We start from the raw sequence: 21,490 nt of genomic DNA, 5'->3' as shown, positions 1-21,490 counted from the left end.
GCACATTCCCAGGCCTTACCCCAGTGTTAGGGGAGGGAAAGGGTCCAGGAATATATTCTTGAAGAACTCCCTCAATGATTATGGCCCAGCCGGCTGGCACTGGACCACAGCAGCAACCAAAGGCCACACCTCAGCCTCATTCTTACTCGGAATTAGTTAACACGCAATCACAGTGTTAGAAGAGTGACCATCAAATCCAACCATTTACTCTACAGATGAAGACACAGGGGCCTGGAGAAGTGGCACAGGTCACCAGAGGTCACAGTGACAGAGGGACTGAGCCCAGAGCACTGACCACCCACTCTGGCCCTAATCAGAAACTAGAGATTAGCTATTCAGTTGCATTTTTTTTTTTCATAATGGAAACAAACCAGAACAAGCGGGCACATGTCCTATTCCTCAGATAACCACACCTCTGGAAAGCCAAGTTGCTCTGCCATGAGGCTCCAGCCAGAAGCCACCCTTAATTTGTCTGGGGACAGTTATCAGAATTGGAAGCCACAGACGGCAAAAACTCAGCCAGTCTGCTTAACCCCTTTCTCTTCCACCAGCAAAAATATGCCAAGAGGCTGGACCACGAACCAAAGTATCTGTAGAATCATTTTGAAATGCTCAGTACTTGATGATAGAAATGTATATTTCATGACACATAAAGTAGTCTACAACCCATTAAGTGAAAAAAAAAAAAGTGCTAAATGATTGTGTGTGTGTGCACATGCACACCCATAGAGAAAGAAAGGTTAAAAGCATTATCTCTGGAAGGTGGGTTACAGATTTTTTTCTCTTTCCACAAAGAAAAGAAAGCTTTTGGTGTATTGCATTGTCTCATTTTTCTGCAATAAATATGTAATATTTATGTAACAAAAGTGGATCATTACTGAGCCCTTCCAAACACTCCGGCCCTTTGCCAGCTTTACGTGCGCTCGTAGTTTATAATCTTAGGGTATATCTTAATGCCCCACTAAGGCTCTCACTCTGACCATACACATCTGCCAAGTCAACCAGTCACCTGTGAGGGATCATCCAGGGTACCCTGCCCCAGGTCACTAACAAGTTCTTTTTATGTGAGCCTGGCCCAGTTACCTCCTGAGGCGGGGGTTGGGGGACTTCATGTGGCATCAGACCCACAGTGGGGCGTCAGGCACTGAGGCAGCAAATCTACCTCCAGTCACCCAAAGGCAGGTGGGCCCAGCAGGTTGCCTGTGATACCCAGCACATGCTGAGCGTGGGCAGATGCCGCTGGAGATGACCGGGAACCCTGGCCTCGCCCTGTGTGTTCCCCAACAAGGACTCACAGGATGCCACATGAGGGGCCGCTCAGCAGGTAGGAGCGAGCCCAGGCCGGAGAAATGCGAGACTCACAGGGCTCAAATGTGGACATGAGTTCCTAAGATAAAATTATAGTAAGGGTGATGCAGGCAGAAGCCTGGACCAGTGAGGATGTTAAGAACAGCTCACTTGTACTGAGCAGTTACTAAATGCCGGGCACGCTACCCCAGCCTCACCACAACTATTATACCCATTTTACAGATGAGGAAGCCAAAGCAGCAGAAAGCTGAAGGAGCTGCCCAAAGTCATGGGCTGATAAATGATCAGGATCGGAACCCACACACTTTGGACCCTGAACCCATGCCAGTAACCACCACGGTGCCCCTCGAGAATGGAGGACAGCAAAATGAATCTGGCATGGGTCCTCAGACAAGGGGACCTTAACTCCTTGCCCGAGAGGTCCTAGCGGCCGAGGTCGGTTTCAGCCTCTGAGGCCTGGTGGAGGGGCCTCGGCTGTAAAGATCATGCAGTTGTGTACTGAGGACCAAGCAGGGCCAGGGAAATTCGGCTTCACGTCTTCTGTGGGTTACATCTGTTTGTACTTGCCATACTATTATCTGTATACGATCTCCTCTCATTTTCACAGACTCTCTGAAGTTCAAACTTCCAGGTTACAGATCATTTTACATTTGTTACATTTTAAGTGGGCTGTTTCCTGATACCATGGACTGAGTCACCCACATCTTATCGGTGACTGTGTCTAGTTTACACTGTGAGTTGGCTTTGGGCAGATTTCCTGCAGACACTAATCCTTTCCATGGACATAGATTCCTGTAACCTTCAGGCCAGAAAAGTGGGACAGGGAAAAAGCCGGGAGGATAGAGATCAAGTCCATGCAGAATGGGGCTAGGAAAGACCGGAGCTTCATTGTCTTGTAATGTGTCTGGGAGATAACCTCCCTTCAAATGACTTCCTTTCACCCAAAAGAGGCAGCAATGTTTCCACTGGTCTCTTATGGGAAAAGGAATGAAGACGGACTTTAATATAATGAGCTGAAAATCCTCAAAAAGCACTTGAGACCCTATCCAAAGTTCCATCTCGACAATTGTTTCGGGTTGCTACGAGTTACAAAGAGTGTTATGGAAACTCGGGCTATGTTCCTAGAGACCCCAGTTGATCTGAGATGACATGGCTCAAGAGGCCACTCTTGGTGATCGCATACCTACCTCTTGATAATTAATTACTTTCATTTCCTCAGTGGACCAAAGGGTGTCATCCCCAATGAAGGCGGCACCAAGGAACATGACCTTGCAGTCTTCCTGGGTCAGACAGGAATTGTTTTTATCCTTTGCATTGCTCTGGATTCAATGAAAAGACCAGTGACCAGCCTACAACATGTGATGTAGTTAACAACCCTGCACGGCCAGGGGAAGGTGTCTCGGTGGCCTTGGGCAAAGCACTTCATTTCTCTAAACCCAAATTCCTGCAGGCTAGTAGCAAGCCCCGAGGCACTTGTGAAGTTTGACTTAGTAATACATTAAAATTTCTAGCTGGGGGCGCCTGGGTGGCTCAGTGGGTTAAAGCCTCTGCCTTCGGCTCAGGTCGTGATCTCAGAGTCCTGGGATCGAGGTCCGCATCAGGCTCTCTGCTCAGCGGGGAGGCTGCTTCCTCCTTTCTCTTTGCCTGCCTCTCTGCTACTTGAGATCTCTGTCTGTCAAATAAATAAATAAAAATCTTTAAAAAAAATTTCTAGCTCATAACAATGCTCAGGATATGTCAGCTGAGCTGGAATCTAAGTGGACATCAAAGATGATTCCGGCAGTTCCAGAAGCTTCAAGTGGCTGACAGATAGGTGTTCTGAGTAAACATTCCCCTCTCCCTTCCCCAGCTGGAAAAAGGGGTTTGGGTTTCCAGCTGCAGAATAATACAACCATGGATCAACATTGCTTAGAAATTATCCAGCACATTTTTCAAATACATTTCATATCTGCTTTCTCAAGTCACTTGGAACAAATTCAACCTCGCAAAAACACTCTTGCCACCTGCTACCACTTCCAGCGTTCTCTGGACAGTCAGTAAGAGTCAGGTCAAGGTTTTAAACAAAAAACAAGGCAAAAATCCCTCCAAAATCCCAAGGTTTTCTTCATTCTCAAACACCTTTTTTTCTTCATCTAAGTTCATAATGTTCTCCTAGAGAAAGGTGCTTCTCTCATTCAATATGCCCATCAAAGACCCAGTGGATACTAGAATGACTAACCCCAACTGTTCACCCAGGAAAACCATGTATTTTGAGGTACTCTGGAAAAACGTTCATACAAATCTAGGCCTATCCCAGGAGTGCTTATTTCTCCCTCCTTAGATTTTTCTATCTCTACGCCTGTAAGAGGACCTAAACAAGAACCTCTGTCTTCTAACTAATCAGAAAGCATAGGGCCAAATGTAAACTTTTTAAAACATTTAAGACTTCTCCTTCCCCCTACTTCCTACTTCAGGGATCACATTAGTCAGAGTGGCCTCCTGACCCTTTGCCATCTGCTGGGACAGGAGGAGAAATTCCCTAAAGGCAAATATTCACTGTGCCCCTATGACTATGCATCAGGTATTGGGACTGACTATGGAGGATACGGAGAACCCCTCATTATAGTCTCTGGCAGGGATTTCAGAGGCCAAGTGGAGGAAAATACATCAGCCAAAACGTGTAATGCAATGAGAAGAATTTGGCAATTCTTGGGCACGACATTTCCAATCTTGCAAAACAAGGAGTCCTCCTGAACGCGGATGAATCCAGAAAATAAAAATTGTTAACACACTATATGTAATTTAAAGTAAAATAGAAAATAAAAACATAGCTAGTAGGGATCTGCAGTGGGAGGAAATGGGGTCATTTCTTCGTATTTTGGAGTAAGGAGCTAATGGAGAAAATTTGAAGTTGATGTATCGAGAAGCAAAGATATTAGTTTGCTATTAGAGATATGGAGAGAATGATCCTAGGAACTAAAAATTTAAAAATGAGTGATTGCGCTTACATCTAGGGAGAGGGGCTGGGATATAGCTCTCTCTGCCACGCTGGTATCTTACCATTTGCATTAATTTTTATAATGATCAGAAGTGACGATCGGGAACAACTCATGTATGTATGTGTGTGTGTGACTCCCATGTGTATCTTTCGAATATATGAACAATGTTTATATGAAACCCATAAATATTGTACACATAAAGAAACATCTTTACCATTTATACGTTCGCATATATTCACATGCCATATTTATAAAAGGTCACTGACAGAATAAGAAAAAGTAAGAGAACTTTCTATAGGAAATTCCAAGTGGTCCGAGAAGATGGAAAGCAGAAATCAATGCAAAAAAGCGCTGACACCTGCACATATTTCCCAGATAAGGAGGCTGGTGATAAACTGACGATAACAGAAACTTACATCGAGCCCCCAGTAGATGGACTGTCCACCCCGTGATTGCCCCACAGTTCCCTGGTAAGTTTCACACCTTCCCGCCTGGATTCTTGACCTGGTCCATTTGCGAAGTTCCTCCTTAAAGAACAGTCAGGAGGTTGTCAACTCATCTTTTGTTCAACAGGAGACTAGAAATGGGGTTGAAGTAGAACCTGCCTCAAGAGAGCTAAGCTGTATTTGAGATTTGTCCAACATCTTCCCTTCATTTTCACATACGTGGAGACAGAAACAACTCCACACGGACAAACCCGTTCTCTGAAGCCAGTCCCACTCCAGGGAAATTTACTGGAGAATCACTGATACCAGAGCTCATCACATCAGTGTTTGCTAAAAGCTGCTTTTAGCCCCAGGGGTTTTTCCCCATCACGTTAAGTGCACTCTGTCTAAACTCGGGATCACGTCTCCTTTGGCAGTGAAGCCCATTACAGTTGTAACCCCGTTCCCGCCCTGCACCCGCTGACTCACTCCAGCCCCCTTTCACCAGAAGGAGCCAGAGTCAGTGTCCCCGAGGGAGAAAGCCTGAATTCCGACTGCTTAAGAGAACAAAGTGGGGAAAGAAACACCTCGACCTCCACGAGTCTTGTATTTAGCAAATAATAACATAAAACCCCAGAAACAGCGAGTAGAACGATCTTAACTCCATCCCTCTGGCACCGGAGGGCCGGCGGTTTGCTTTTCTCCTTCCCCCATGGCACCCTCATCAAGACTCCAGGTCTGTTGCTTCCAACTCTGGGCCTTCCACGAACTTCCACGAAGAAGAAACCTATTTATTGGTTCCTCGAGCACTCATTCTCTTTCGCCACAGCTGAGAAAGTGCAGGGCTGGGGAAAAACCACAGAGACCTCCCAGGGAAGTCTCCGCCCATAGGAAAAACATCTGGATCCACCGAGAGGTCTCCTGAGAGCACCCTTCTTGTTCCTCAGCCCCTCTGGGAGCCCCTGTCACTCCCCCTGCACTTCTCCAGGAGGCCCAGCCAGGCTCATTTCTGCAGCCGGGGGACTGCAAAGTGCCTCCCAGCAAGGCCGGTGGTGCCTGTGTCCTAGGCTTGCTTGTCATGACCTTTTTTGAGCCTCTCTTGCTGGACTGGGAGCCAGAGTGTGTTCTCATCTCAGTGTCCCTGACCTACAGCCTAACACCTGACCCCGCCACTGATGTCAACGCTGTGTTTATGGACTCCAAGAACCCCTACGAGTGACCTGACGTGTTGTACCAGTAGATGTCAAAGGTTGGGGTCTGCTCCAAAAGACCCTAAGAGTCTCTAGTTGTACTGGGGCTTGTCACCTTAACTTCCGCACATAAAAAGTAAGCAAAGAAAAAAAAAAAAAGAACAAAAACACCCCTTCCTTATCTTTAAAGTCTACAGGCAGAGATCATCGGGACTGCATTTATTATTTATTTTCTAGTATTTCATAGAGGTTATCTTAGGAGTCAAGCAATCCTGAAAACACACCAGATGCTTAAAATTCCCAGATGACATCACAAGGTAGAGCTTCACATGAAACATGCACATTTGAGGGCGTTAAGCATTTACTGGCAGGAACTTATCTGTAGTTTCACTTTCCATCACTTTACACCTGACCCAACAGTGACTGTGCGGAAGCTACATTACACTTGACATGTTGGGGCTCTCAGCAATCGTGTTTTGTTTTGTTTTGTTTTTTTTTAGATTTTCTTTATTTATTTGACAGAGAGAGAGAGAGAGAGCACACACAGGCAGGGGGAATGGTAGAGGGAGAGGGGGAAGCAGGCTCCCCAAGGAGCAGTAAGTGCGAAGCTGGGACTCCATCCCAGGACCCTGGATCGAGACCCAAGCTGAAGACAGACCCTTAACCGACTGAGCCCCCCAGGTGCCCCAGCAGTCGTGTTTTATTGCCTGGCGAAGGGAAAGGGTTCTGAACCCCAGCTGATCCACGGGACCGAAGGGGGATCTGAGCAAGTCTGACCACCTCCACCACAGTTCCGTGACTGAGCACTCTAGAAAATGCCATGGCAAGACTCAGCTCCCGTCCAGGCTCCGGAGAAGCAGGCAAGCCTTGCTGACTTCTCCAGGCTTGAACGCCGTTATTTTCCTGCGTTGTCAGCTTCCCGTGTGCCCAGTCCACACTGCGGAACAGGTGGTATTCCTCCGCGTCCCAGATGGGAAGCGCCTCGCCCAAGGAAGCTGGGGCTCCCGGCTGGCACAGCCGGCTCCCAAGCCCACTATTTCAGACGCCCTGCGGCCTAACCTCCAATTACATCAGTTAATGAGCTCGCTTCTGACTCTGCACTGTGTTTCTAAAAGTTTCTCATGCATCCATCTCATGTATGGAAGTCAAGCAAGGCCCACGTGAAATCTCCAGGTTTTGAGATGTTATAGAACAAGATGCCCACTAAAACTGTGGTTATTTAAAGTGGATAGGAGGCCAGAGGGGAGAAAAGGAGGGACCCTGCGACCTGGCAGGTGTCACGGTATCTTAAGGCTCTGGCACAACCCTACCTCCCTGCCCTTGACTAAGCTGTTTCTTTTGCCCCCAAATGCCCTTTTGTCTCTTCCCACCATCCTCAGGAGCCCAGCTCCACTGCTCCCTCTTCAGCGCAGTCTTCCCCAACCCAGCATGGCCTCCTGCTCTGCTCCCAGAGTTCCTCCCCCTCCCCAAGTGCTCCAGCGCCAAGGGCAGTGATGTCCAGGCTGCTTGTCCTGGACACCTCTCTGCCCCAGGACCACAAGGGTCTTGAAGGAAGGAGTGTGAGCAGTGACGAGATACTGTTCCCGGATCTGGAAGCCTGCCAAACTATTTCCCCTAATTCATGCCACCCCTTCTATGCATTACAGTATATAACACAACTCAGGCCTCCACTGTGGGGGCAGTCGAGAATTTGGGGGGATCTACTGGGCACTCAGTTTAAGGAGTGAAGTTCTGAAATCATGGGACGTTTCCAAGCCATCCTGGCCCACCTTCCTTTCTTTCTCTTCTCCCAGATGGGAACTGGAGAGATCTCTAAAGGCACATATTCCTTTTTAATCTTTGGAGAGGATCTAAGTGATAACCTATATTCCCTTCATCTCTTTCGTCCTGGAGTAGGAAGACTAACACAGTTTGGAGATTCATGCTCCCTCGTCCTGTTGCCCACTGGTGGGGGGGGAGGGGTAACATACATGTCCACATAAGGTCACCCACGCTAAGGTGCCAGAGCACATGGGTCCACACAGGAGGTGTGCAAGGAAGACCCCACACGGCAGGACGAAACAGCTCTCTTCAGAAAGGCCTGCCTGCAAGATCGGTCCTTGGTTGGCATCTGGGAACTTGGATTTCAGAAGGGTTTCCATCATTCCCTGAGGGAATAAGAGTGACTCACTATGCCCAAACCATTTGCTTTAGCAATATAGTTTATGCTCAACACCTGCTTTCCTCCTAGGAGTCTGGAATTTTGGTATGTGGCAGGCAGAGGGCGCCTATGCGGCCAGCCCCCAATAAAAACCCTGGGCACCGAGTCTCAAAGGAGCTTCCCTTGTAGATGGCACTTCACGCCCATTGTCACAACTCCGGGCTGGGGGAACAAGCACATCCTGTGCGACTCCACTAGGAGAAGACAGGAACTATGTGCCTGGTTTCCTCAAGACTTTGCCCCATGCACCTTTCTCTTTGCTGGTCTTGCTCTGTGCCCTTTCACTGTAATAAATCATAGCTATGAATCCTCCCAGTAAATCATCAAACCTAGGAGAGGTCTTAAGGACCTTAACACAGGGAATTTTAATGAGGGACAGGGGATGGCCCAAGAGCCAAGAAGCCTTGGGCTTGTAAAAAGAAGACAGGCAGTCACGGGACCTCTAAGGAATAGCATCTCTCCATAAGGGTCAGTAGGATGAGACTCGGGATGATGGGGAGCACTGGGGAGGACACCGTGTGAAATGTTACACACAAGAAACGGGAACTGAAGCTACATAAACCTTTGTCAACATTCACATCTCTGTCCTGGGTTGAAGGTGTTACTATTGCCAGGTATCATAAATTCACAAGAATTTTCTGAGGTTATTTGCAAGTCAATGTCCTTAGTAGTGGAGTTATTCCAGCACCCAGAGAAGCCACGATGTGTACATGGAGAGAGGTGACTCTGCTCTCGGCAGCACAGGCCTCGCAAAATGTGCGTCCTTGAAAAATGGAGGTGAAGTGACAGAACTACTAAGTAGACATCACATGTGTGCCAAGTGCCCTCTCTCTTTTTCTTTTGCTTTATGATTTATGTGGTTTTGAAAATTAAGAAACATAGTAGTCAATGGGAGGAGGCGTTCTGCATTTGAGATGAATTCATCTCATTTACTTTTTTAAAGATTTTTATTTTAAAAAGTTTTAAGAGAGAAAATCCTAAGCAGACTCCAGGTCCAGTGTGGAGCCCATCTCGAAGTCACAGGGCTTGAGCCCTCAACCCTGAGATCATGACCCTAAGATCACAACCCGAGCTGAAATCAAGAGTCAGATGCTTAGTGAATGAGCCCTCCATATGCCCCTGAATCTTAAGGATCCTTAAGAGGGTAGTAAAGATTTCAAGAACAAGAACAATGTATGATTATGGACACAAGTATTTCTTTCTGATTTATAAAGCCCTGTCTTAACATCACCTCATTTGATCCTCCTAAGGATTCTACAAGACAGATAGTACGACTTCTCTTTCATCTTCCATGGCACCTTGGGCAGTTACAAGACAAGCAGTGATGTTTAATTAAGACTTAATGGTTGACTGGTTTGTAATGGCTTTAGAAAAATTACTGCTTTACAAAAATTAATAATTCTGAAGTCTGTCAGTGGAAGAACAGGCTAAAAAGCCAGGCATTCAGAGGAATTATTAAAATCACAAATTAAGTCATTTCTATGGACTCTATAGCAGGAAATATATTTTTAATGAGGAAATTGAAGCTAATATGTAACAGCTGTCCTGTTGCCCAGTAACAGAATATTAAAGCAGATTAAATTATTAATGAAAAATGTAGCAACTTGGAAATTTAACCTTTGAACATTCTCGTATTCCTTTATCCTTGAGATATACTCTTTAAACTGACATATTTTTTTGAAAAAACACTTTTGGTCATCTTATGTACTTCCCATTTATAATTTGCTTTGCTACTGATCTGCTATGGAATCTTCAGCAAGTTACTCAGTCTTGGACTTTTTCATCATACAACACTCAAAGTCCTCACACCTGGAATGGTAAGACACACTGGAACCTACGGATGCTGGTCAAACCTCCCCCAACTCCCACGTCTTGGGCACCACCACCTTCGACTGTAAAGTAACCAGACTGCACTTGCCCCACTGACCTGTGCACAAATCAATATTGTTGACAGGAAGTCCCTGAGGATGGGGGGTTGTGTGATATGCAGCAACAGCGACTGTCAAGAAGTCAGTCACAACCTTATGAAAAGGGGAAGTGTCTGTGGAGAACTCATGGAGAGAGGAGAGAGGGAGAGAACATGCAGGGGTGCATCAATAGGGCCTAAAGGACCGGGCCCTCGCTGTCTTCCGCGTGATGGCAAAGCGGAAAGCGGGACAGAAGTGGGCCTGGCCCAGAGCGGCGGTGTGTACTCACATTGGTGTTACACAGCTTGTACTGTCGGTAGGCCCCGATGCAGGAGATGGCTGCAGACCGGGCGGGCTGTGAGGAGCTCTGTGCTGCCCTGGGGACCCCCGGGTCATGGCTGCTGCCGCTTTCCAGGCCATGGAAGAGACTGGAAGCTGCGGGGAAGCCTGGGTCATGGGTCAATGGCAGCTGGTAGACGGAGGCCTCGGAGGTCTGCAGTCCAGAACGGGGGCCCCCGTCACTCTGGTACAGAGGCCCGTGCTGGGGAGCCCGGTGGGCCGGCGGGCTGTAGCCGTGGCTGGGACCCGATGCCCCCTGCGACCTGGAAGGCCTCTGCCTCCGGAGCCTCTGCGGTGAGTGTGCGGAGTCCGTCTGCAGCGGCAGGATGTACGGGGCCTTACCGTAGCCATACTTGCCAGGGCCGATGGGGCCGCGGGTCCTGCTCCTGAAGAAAGACACACAAACAGAGATGAAGGGAGTCACAGGGTGTTCCCCGTTAACCCCGACGCTGTGGTCACGACGGAGGGGACTGGGTAGGGATGGAAACTCTGGGAGAGAGCCTGTGGCAGACCAGGGAGGGGGAGGGCAGGCCTCCCAGGAGAAGGGGACATCATGGAAGCCGGCGCAGAGGGGCTCCACGGAGGCTGGAAAGTTGAATGAAGGTGGGCGACGTGAGTGGTGGAAAACGAGGTTGGAATGGTACGCTGTGGTCAGCATGGGACTGACGGAGGGCTCTCGGGCCTGCTGGCAAGCTGTTGGGAGCCACGGAGGTTTTTTGAGGAGTATAAGGATGTAATTGTAATTTCGGTCACAGTAACTTCCTGTTCATTTGTTTTCTCTGAAAATAATCTGTGGGGTTTTTTTTCTCACTCAACAGTGCCTGAGACTTCAGGCCGGTTTCCATTACCATTCATGCCCAAATAGCTTTTCCAGGTAAGTGGAATTTAGCTAAGCGACCACACCCGAATGCAGCCCTGAGGCCTGACTTGCACTGGGTCACACTTAATCCCGAAGAAACCAGAGGAGGTCAAACGGTTGGCTCTCCATCACTCCTGAGGCAACCCAAGCCGAACGGCAGGGGAACCGGCATCTTCGTGTTGGCATCATCTTTACACTTTGTCAAGACCTGTTGTCTTGTGAGGCCTTAGAAAAATCACATAAACTCTTCTGTGCTGGTGAATGTTTAATGACTGGGAGAAAGCCCTGGTTTGTGGCATTTATCTACATCCCGGATATAATCGTTTCTGCCACGGCCGATCTCAAGCCACCATCATGAGGATGCAGTGAGCTCTGGTGAATGGGACAGAACAGCAGTAGCACACCACACTGCATGTCAATTTATTGGGCGACTACTGTTTACAAAACCCAGAGCTAGGAATGGTCAAGAACATAAAAGTGACTCAGATACGGTTCCCAAGTCTCCAGCCTTACAACAGAAAGCAGCTAGGACATAACGCAAGGGGAGTTAAGGGCCTTGAGAGCAGCTACACATGGTAATGTGGGAATTCTGAGGCTAGAGGAAGCATTTCTCTCTGCAGGGATTGTGAGAAGGGTTTCACCATCACTGGTCCGAGTTGGCGAGCAAGGTTCCAATACTGTGGAAGGATCTGAAGAAACCGTTTCTTACTTCTTTGGAAAATGTCTGAGCTGGATCTAATGACCACGAAGGTCATTCCAGCTTTAAAATTATATGCCTCCATAATAATTAATTCTACATTTATGTAAAATTGGAAATGTGCCCAAGGGTTTTCTACAGGATGGCCCCATTAAAATAAGCACATTAAAACAGCAATCAAGGTGAAACATTAATTTCTGTCCTCATGAGGAAATTCTTTCTTCACCCTATGTAACCACTGAATATAAAATTTAACAGACCACAACTAATTATTAACATCTTTATCACTAATTGCACCTTCATTCTTAGCTGATACGGTTTTGAATTAAACTATGTTACAGTGTTTATTTTGCCTTGAAGCACTTCTCGATTAATCTTGGCAACACTTGGGACTCTGTTAATGAGGGGGGATCCAGCGTGCTGCTTTAAGAGATGCAATTAAGAAGTTAGTCTTAAAAATATATATAGCTTGGATGTAATTTGCCTTTTTCTTTCTTGTGGCAGGCCAGGTAAAATGAATGACATCATGTAAAGGCGAGGGAAAGAATTTCTGTACGTGTGTGCGTGTGTCTTTTCCTTTTAAGATCTGAAAACCTACCAAGAATTCCAGCCTCCAGCTAAGCACGGGGCGGAGTTGCCCGCTTAAGGTAAGAGAGAAATGAGGACATGTGCAGCAGCGCTTCTCAAACCTGGATGTGTTCAGCAATAAGCTAGGCATCTTGTTAGAGGCAGACCCTGACTCAGTTGGTCTAGGGTGGGGCCTGAAGCTCTGCATTTCCAGCAAGCCCCCAGCTTTTAAGGAACTGAAATTCTAAACCAAAGGGTGAGAACCCAACCATAAAAGTGATCTTTTTCTTTTTTTTAAAGGATTTATTGATTGATTTGAGAAAGCTAGAGTGCAAGAGTAGAGCGGACGGGGTAGAGGTGGGGGGGGGGCAACTCAAGCAGACTCCCGGGGAGGGGCTCCATCTCATGACCCTAAGATCATGACCTGCGCCGAAACCAAGGGTCAGACCCCTTTAACCAACTGCGGCACCCAGGTGCCCCAAGAATGATCAGGTTTAATAGACAACAACAGCTATAAGCTTTTCTTCTGGCATAAGAGAAATGTGCTGGCCCAGGCCAGGATGCACCACTACAGCTCACCTACCGAGAGCTCCTGAACCGGGACTGACTTGATCCTGCTCTTGAGGAACAGAGGCAGCAGAGGGAGAACCTACTAATGACCTGAACAAGCCTCTTTCCAATTCCGCCTGTCTTGCGGAGCAGCTGACAAATGCATGTGCTGATGGACATTTTTGCACCCAAGTTGCCTTCCAGGAGCCTCAGCTGAAACTGGAGAACCATGCAAAACCCCCATGAACAGCAGCACCCCTGGAGACACGATGTTTCAGAAACGAGCAGCTACCTGGGATGAGCGGGCTAACAAGAATGAGCAGCCCACCTGGCCCCGCGGGGCCATATCCTACACCAAGTATGCCCTTTCCAGAGCTTCCAAGACCATGTAGCACACCCACAGATCCAGCTGCTGTCCTTTAGGTCCCTGAGGACCCATATCTTCTGGACCTTGGGAACCTGGAATGGAAGGGCTATACCCTACCCCTAATATGGCATATCCATCTCCAGGGCCATATCCCGTGCCCTGTCCCCACGCACCAGGGGCAGTGCCACCTGTTCCGTGGGGCACTGTTCCACCAGGAACCTGGGGACCACCAGCACCATATCCTGCCCCTACAGGATCAAATCCCACACCAGGACTCTATCCCACTCCCAGCAATCCTTTTCAAGTGCCTTCAGGACCTTCTGGTGCCCCACCAATGCCTGGTGGCCTCTATTTTTACCATTAAGTTAAGGGACGAAGAGACGACACTTTGCTTTTTTATGAAGTACATATATATGGGCATGCATGCATATGTGAAAATTGCTGGTTTCACTATTGTTAGAGGCCATTCATGAAAGAACAACTCTTGTACCTCTCGGAGAAGACATCTGCTTCTTGTACTTGTATGTATAGTATATCTGATGGATGCAGTCAGATAAAAATGTAAAAAAAAAAAAAAAAAAGAATGAGCAGCCAGTTGGGGTGTGACTGTGATGGATGGGGTTTCTGCACTCGTGAGTCGGGATGTTGCAGTGAGGGACAGACCTCTCCCGCTTGGCCAAGACAGCATGTGTCTTCCTTACAGCGGGCAGAGCTCCTCATTGTGGCAGTTCAGGATGGCCCCTTCCCCGCCAGGACAGAGTCCATCTGGACGCGTGCAGGGTGGCCGCTGCGAGCTAGGCAGATGTATGCAGCGCTGGGGTAACAAGCACAGATGTGGCCAAGGGAAACTGTGTGGCCAGTTAACCCTTCCGGGGGACATGCGGTGGGTACCTGGAAAGCTGTGGGCTCAGTTAGCTCTGTTTGGTCTCCCCATAACCCATCTCTGCGACTTTACTTTGCAATCCTCACTTGGCAAATTTTGGAAATGTAGGTCTTGAGAAAGAAACAGAAAAAAGCCCAGTTTGGATATTAAGGGCCTAGGTATGAGCATAGTGACATGAGCCCTGAAGCCAGGTTCCTGGGTTGGAATCCCAGGTCTGCCACTAGCTAACTTAAGCTGCTTTGGGCAAGTTACTGCATCTTTTGATGCTTCCGTTTCTTCCCATGGGGCCAAGGCTACGATGAGGCTAGGGAGGCACACAGAATACAGCACTGAGGGGCCCTGGGGGTGCTGGTAGCATCTCAGAGTGCTGTCTCCTTAAATGTTGTGCCCAAGGGCCCCCCTCTAGGCCCAGTCCTGCCCTGTATGCATTTACAAACAAAGATGAGGACAGCACCTTCCTTACAGGTTGTTGTAAAGAAAAAATAGTAAAAGCAGACGAGTTAAATAATGCTACCACAGAGCATGCAGGATACAAGTATTTGCTTTAAAAAATAAACTTGTAGGGGCATCTGGGTGGCTCAGTGGGTTAAAGCCTCTGCCTTCGTCTCAGGTCATGATCCCAGGGTCCTGGGATCGAGCCCCACATCAGGCTCTCTGCTCAGCAGGAAGCCTGCCTTCTCCCACGCCCTGCCTGCCTCTCTGCCTACTTGTGATCTCTGTCTGTCAAATAAATAAATAAAATCTTAAAAAAAAAAAAAAAAGAAATGAGGTCGTGCCATTTGCAACGTTGTGGATGGAGCTAGAGAGTGTTATGCTAAGCAAAATATGTCAGAGAAAGACAAATATCATTTGCTCTCACTCGGGGAATTTAAGAAACAAAATGGATGAACATATGGGAGGGGGAAGAGAAAAAAAGAAAGAGGGAGAGAAACCATGAAAGACTCTTCACAGAGAACAAACAGCGTTGATGCAGAGAGGTGGGCGGGGAATGGGCTAGGTGGGTGGTGGGCGTTAAAGAGGACACTTGTTGTGATGAGCCCTGGGTGTTGTGTGCCAGTGATGACCCACCAATCATCCTGAAACCAATACTGAACTGTGTATCAACTAACCAGGATTTAAATTAAAAAAATAATAATAATTTAAAAAGAAAGATTAGCCCTTGTCAGGGGCTTGGGGGAGGGAAAAATAGGGAGTGACAGCTGATGAGTATAGGGTTTCTTTTTGGGGTGATGGAAATGTTCTGTAATTAGACAGTGGAGACGGTTGCACAGCCTGTGAATATAATAAAAACCACCGAATTAAGCACTTTATTTTTTTTTTTTTTTTAAGATTTATCTGTTTTAAAGAGAGAGAGCACTAGAGCAGGGGGAGGGGCAGAGGGAGATGGAGAAACAGACTCCCTGCTGAGCTGGGAGCCCGACAAACAGCTCCATCCCAGGACCCTGAGATCATGACCTGAGGCAAAATCAAGAGTCATGCTTAACTGAGGGAGCCACCCAGGCGCCCCACTAAATTACACTTTAAATGGTCACTTTTATAGCATATTAATCATGTCTCAATAAAGCTGTTACTTTGTAAAATATTAGACCATGTATAATTCCTGTCTTATCTACTTACAATGATGTTTTAAAGATCAAATTGAGGTCACCAATCGGGATGCACTTTTTGATTCTGAAAGCAGCTTCTCTCATTTTGTTTTCCATCATCTGTTTCCAAGAGCATCGACAAACCTTCACAGAGCAGATTCTATGAACTTCTACTGAGCACCCCGTGTAATGTCTTCTCTGTTCACACTGCAGACCCTGATAACAGAAGTAGAGGCAGAGCCTCCCTCCCCCACAGGACGGCCCAAGGACAAGAACCTGACAGCAAGGGCTCTGACGCCAGGTTCCGGCCCCAGTCCTTCCAGTGACCTACTGTGGGTGTCTGCGAAATTGTTGTTTCTTGAGATAGTGGCTGCAAATAGCATTCTGGAAAGGGTAACAAGCACATAAAATGTTTTCCTTCCAACAGGCTGGCTGCCAGCCAGGGCCTCATTATGTGTGATGCTGTGCAGCTCTGTGACATTAGTCCTGGCCAGTGTGAGGACAGACGCCCCATCTAGTCTTCTTCTCAACCCTGCGCATGCGCCTGGGAACTATGTCATTACAACCATCCCCCGTAATTGACAACATCCACACTTCTCCAGCCTGCCCAGAACCTTCTCCTGAGTGCTAACCCCACAGACCCGGCTGACCTCTAGACTACAGAGAGTCTGCTTCTCACCTGGGCATCTTGTCAAGATCCAGCTTCTTTTTTTTTTTTTTTTAAGATTTTATTTATTTATTTCACAGACAGAGATCACAAGTAGGCAGAGAGGCAGGCAGAGAGAGAGGGGGAAGCAGGCTCCCTGCTGAGCAGACAACCCGATGTGGGGCTCGATCCCAAGTCCCTGGGATCATGACCTGAGCTGAAGGCAGAGGCCTGAGCCACCCAGGTGCCCCAAGATCCAGCTTCTGATTCAGGAGGTCTGGGTGGACCTCGGATTCTGCATTTGTTACAAGCTCCCAGGTGATGCCGAAGCCGTGGGTCTTGGGACCATACTTGGCCTATTCATCCTGAGACACATTTCAGATTCCACATCTTCAAGCCCAAATTCATCATCTTTCCCCCTCCGAGACTGTTCTCCTTCTAGTTCTCCCTATAGTCTCCATGTCAGCAATTCTCAGACTTGAGGAAGGGTCAGGATCACCAGGAGGGCTTGTGAAGACGGGCCGCTGAGCCCATCTGCAAAGGAGATGTGGGGCGGGATCGGAGAATCTGCATTTCTAACCCGCTGCCAGGCAATGCTGATGCTGGTGGTCTGGGGACCACACGGTGGAAACCACTGCCCTGTTTCACCCCCCACGTACCCCACCATCCCCCGGAGTTGGCTGGCTCTTCCACTCTCCCCACATCTCTGTTTCCAGTCCACCCTCCTCGGCTCTGCTACCCAGCCTGCACGGCCTGGCTCCTGCCCCCTCTCATGTCACGGCCCCGGGCACCGCCCGGACCACCCACACCACACTCCGTGTACTCACTTCTCAGGCGCTGCTCGTGCTACTTCCTCTCGAGGCTGCCTTCTCCCACTCCATGTCCTGGACTGACGACCTCTTCCCGCTTCGGGGCCCCCTTCACTGCATAAAAGCCACGCCCTTCTCTTTCGTCCTCCCCTTGGACCCCATGGGACTGTTTAGTTACATAGGATTTGTTCAAGCTGCCTCAGTTTACCAGGCTGCAGGCTCCTTCAGCGCAGGGATACCTCTAATTTGTCTTCTATCCAGAGCACTTGGCTCGGTGACACAGGAGGTGTTGAGCGACTGTTGGAGAACTGAAACACCGAAGGAATGAATGGCTCAAACCACGATGGCCAAAGGGAGGAAAATCCTCTCTTCCCATTCATGCATTTGTTTCACTTTTGCCTTATGAAATATTATATTTTATGAAAACACTGCTAAACTGGTGTGGCACGGAGGATAAGGCCACCTCCCTCTATGTAAGGATAAAGGTCTCATCCACTGAGAGGGGTCATTCCTGGTATCAAGCCCTAGAGAACTAACAGGTTCTCGGAATGCAAAGAGGGAACTGGTGGGGCTGGGACTCCCCCTTTATTCTCAAAAGAAGGAAAGAATTAAGGGGTCGGGGCGCCTCCATGCATGTCTGTGAGAGCTGGAGAGCCACCGAACGAGACTGGCTGGAAGCTGCCTGTGGCCATTGGATGGCTTCCCGCCTCTTTGCTGAGCACCGAGTGGAATGGGCAGAGAGAGCAGCCTGCCGTCCAGAAGCCGAGCTGTTTGCATTTCTTAGACTTTCCATGTTTATTTCCCTTTTGTTTGGCCTTAGAGCTCAGACAAGTCTCTGTGAGGGGCCCCGGCTGTCTCAGCTGTGCTAACATGAACCACACATGGGCTGCCGCATCCAACAGAGGAGTGGCCCCTGGGACGGGCCTTCAAGAAGCCCCAGGAGTCTGAGCCCGGGCACCATGGGGAAGCCAGACCTCCATGAAGGAGGCTGCCAGTGAGGCCAGCTCTCCCTGCTCCAGAGGGAGGGCTCCTTGCCCTGCTTGATCCTGGGGGCTCTGGCTGTCGTGGCATTCAGAGAAGCTGCATTCCTCTGTAGCTGAGTACCGAAGTTGAATAGCTAGGGAAGCAGCGATCAGTTCTTCCACAGGGAAGATGGAAGGTTGCTGACGACTAGAGATGTCGGGCAGAAGCAGGGGTACCGGGGAGTCCATGTGCCAGATGCTGCTGAGAAAAGTCCGAGCTCCTACGGATTCCTACTACATCTAGTGAGCCACCTCCGCCTGATTTTAAGGAATCCTTAATGCCATAGTCACATTTGCCACTGTTATATATCAAAATGAAATTCCAAGCAAGCCAATGTTATGGGGCCCATTTGGCTTGCCCGTCTCCACACCTGAGACAGGCCCAAGGACATACAAAACTAAGTATCACAGACTCCTGGTTACAAATGGGGGGTGCTGCCTCCACATAAGCCCCCCAGATATGCACCTCCTTCTCCCCTCCTCCTCTCACTAAGAAAACAAAGCATTTCTAGTTGGCCCCTTATGCTGGGAGAGAGGGAGATGTCATTTGCAATTACCATCCAGTGAAATATTTTCTCCAAAATCCATTGACCATGACCAAATGCATCTTTTAAGAGGTTTTTATAAACAATTTAAAAGATGCTGGGCAGTAGGAATCATACGCAGGAGTTACCTTTCCACATGCTTATAAAAGTACACGGAGGGGCACCTGGGTGGCTCAGTCAGTTGAACGTCCAACTCCTGGTTTCAGCTCAGGTCACGATCCATGGGTCGTGAGATCAAGTCCCGTGTCAGTCCCACACGGGCCATGGAGACTGTTTGGGATTCGCTCTCTCCCTCTGCCCCTCCTCCCACTCATGTGTGTGTGTGTGGGGGGGTGTATATGCATGCGTGCTCTCTCTCTCTCTCTTTTTTCTCTCTCCAAAACAATAAAATAAAATAAAATACATAGGGGCGCCTGGGTGGCTCAGTTGGTTAAGCCTCTACCTTTGGCTCAGATCATGATCTCGAGTTGGGATCGGCTATGACAGAGCCTCAGTTAGACTCCCTACTCAGCAGGGAGTTTGCTTCTCTTTCTCTCTTCCCCCCACCACTTGTGTGTGCTCTCTCTCTCTCTGCCAATAAGTCAATAAAATCTTAAAAATAAATTATAAATGTGAAACACAACCCACATGTCCTTAGATGGGGGAATAAGGAGCGAGTTAAATGGGAATAAGGAGCGAGTATGTAGAGACACTGGGGGACCTGCTTAAAAGAATAGCCAGATGCATATATACTGTGACAGAGTAACCTCCAAAACACAGGTAAGTAAAAAAGAACTAAACACCAAAGGCACTGAACATTGGATGTCCATGTTGCTGCTTGTGTGAAAAAAGGAAGAAAGAAACAGAAAAGATAAAAAAATATACATTGTATATAAAAATGCATATAAATAGGATATATTTCTGAAGGGTGCAAAAATAGGGAATCGCTTAAGAGGAAGGAGTCAAGACAGACTGATTTGTCATTTCTTATCCTTTGTACTACCATAAAAAATGTCTTTTCCGTAGTATCCCAGATGCATAAAGAACTTATAAAACTCAACACCTAAAAAACAAATAATCCAACTTAAAAATGGGCAGAAGACATGAGCAGACATTTCTCCAAAGAAGACATCCAGATGGCCAACAGACACATGAGAAGATGCTCTGCATCACTCATCATCAGGGAAATAAAAATCAAAACTACAACGAGATACCAATTCACACTGGTCAGAATGGCTAAAATTAACAAGACAGGAAACAACAAGTGTTGGCGAGGATGAAAAGAAAGGGGAACCCTCCTACACTGTTGGTGGGAATGCAGGCTGGTGCAACCACTCTGGAAAACAGTATGGAGGTTCCTCAAAAATTGAAAATAGAGCTATCCTTGGATCAGCAATTGTGCTACTGGGTATTTACACACAGGATAAAAAAATACTAATTTGGGATATGTGCACCCCTATGTTCATTGGAACGTTATCTATAATAGCCAAGATATGGAACCAACCTAAGTGCCCATCAATTGATGAATGGATAAAGAAGATGTGGTATATACACACAATGGAATATTACTCAGCCATAAAAAGAATGGGATCTAGGGGCATCTGGGTGGCTCAGATGGTTAAGCAACTGACTTTAATTGCAGGTCATGATCTTGGGGTCCTGGGATCCCCATGTCAGGTTCCCCACTGAGCAGAGAGTCTCCTTCTCCCTCTCCCTCTGCCCTAACCCCAACTCATGCGTGCTTGTTCTCTCAAATAAATAAATAAAATATTTTTTTTTAAAAAAAGAATGAAATCTTGTCACTTACAACAATACGGATAAAGCTAGAAAGCATTATGCTACGTGAAATAGTTCACAGAAAGACAAATACCGTATGATTTCACTCATATCTGGAATTTAAGAAACAAAAAATGCAAGCAAGTGAAAATAAAAGAGAGAAAGAGAGAGAGAAACACAGATCAAGAAACAGACTCTGAACTCTAGAGAACAAACCAGTGGTCACCAGAGGGGAGGCTGGGGGGAGGGATGGGTGACACAGGCGATGGGGTTGAAGGAGGGCACTTGTCGTGATGAGGGTGTCGTATGGAAGTGTTCAATCACTATACTGTATGCCTAAAGCTAACATGGCGCTGTATATGTTATCTACACTGGGATTAAAATAAAAACAAAAAATGGCTTTTCCATGCCTTTTGCACAGGCTTTCAATACATGGAAGCGACATAAAAAGGAAAATGCTAACCTGTTTTTCCACTGAATTTTTTAGAACGTAACTGTGTTTGGGAGTGGGAGGGTCCTAAGGAGCAAATACAGAAACCTCCTCCCCAGCCTCTCGAGGCTGCATCTGCTGTACGAACAACATCACAAAGGGAAACTAAGTCAGGAACTTTAATACTTAATTACACAGACATTTTGACTGGATAAAAATACCCATTTGTGAGCCCCAAAGACTGAGGGGGCAGAAATCATCATGGGACTAAATGTTCCTCTAAAATGTCACTGTCAGTATCGGGAAATAGACTCCCAGAAAGGTTTTAGATCAGTGAAGACCAACGTCAGCCTCATGCCCAAGCGGAGTCTCGGGCAACACAAGTCTACGTAAGGAACAGCCATAACGATGATGTCCCAGTCTAGTAC

The 21,490-nt window shown here is 47.6% G+C and overlaps 1 protein-coding gene across 1 annotated transcript in view; it reads right to left on the bottom strand.

The window, feature by feature from the left end:
- THSD4 (thrombospondin type 1 domain containing 4) overlaps positions 1–21,490 on the bottom strand; it is a 557,289-nt gene that overhangs the window by 439,669 nt on the left and 96,130 nt on the right. The window contains exon 5 of the mRNA XM_059371952.1: positions 10,298–10,733. Within this exon, the coding sequence (XP_059227935.1) occupies positions 10,298–10,733 (436 nt within the window). The remainder of the gene's footprint in view (positions 1–10,297; positions 10,734–21,490) is intronic.

This window comes from Mustela nigripes, chromosome 13, assembly GCF_022355385.1.
Source record: "Mustela nigripes isolate SB6536 chromosome 13, MUSNIG.SB6536, whole genome shotgun sequence".
Lineage (NCBI taxonomy): Eukaryota > Metazoa > Chordata > Mammalia > Carnivora > Mustelidae > Mustela > Mustela nigripes.
The sequence above is the reverse complement of the archived record's forward strand: the minus strand, read 5'-3'. Positions and strand labels throughout refer to the sequence as shown.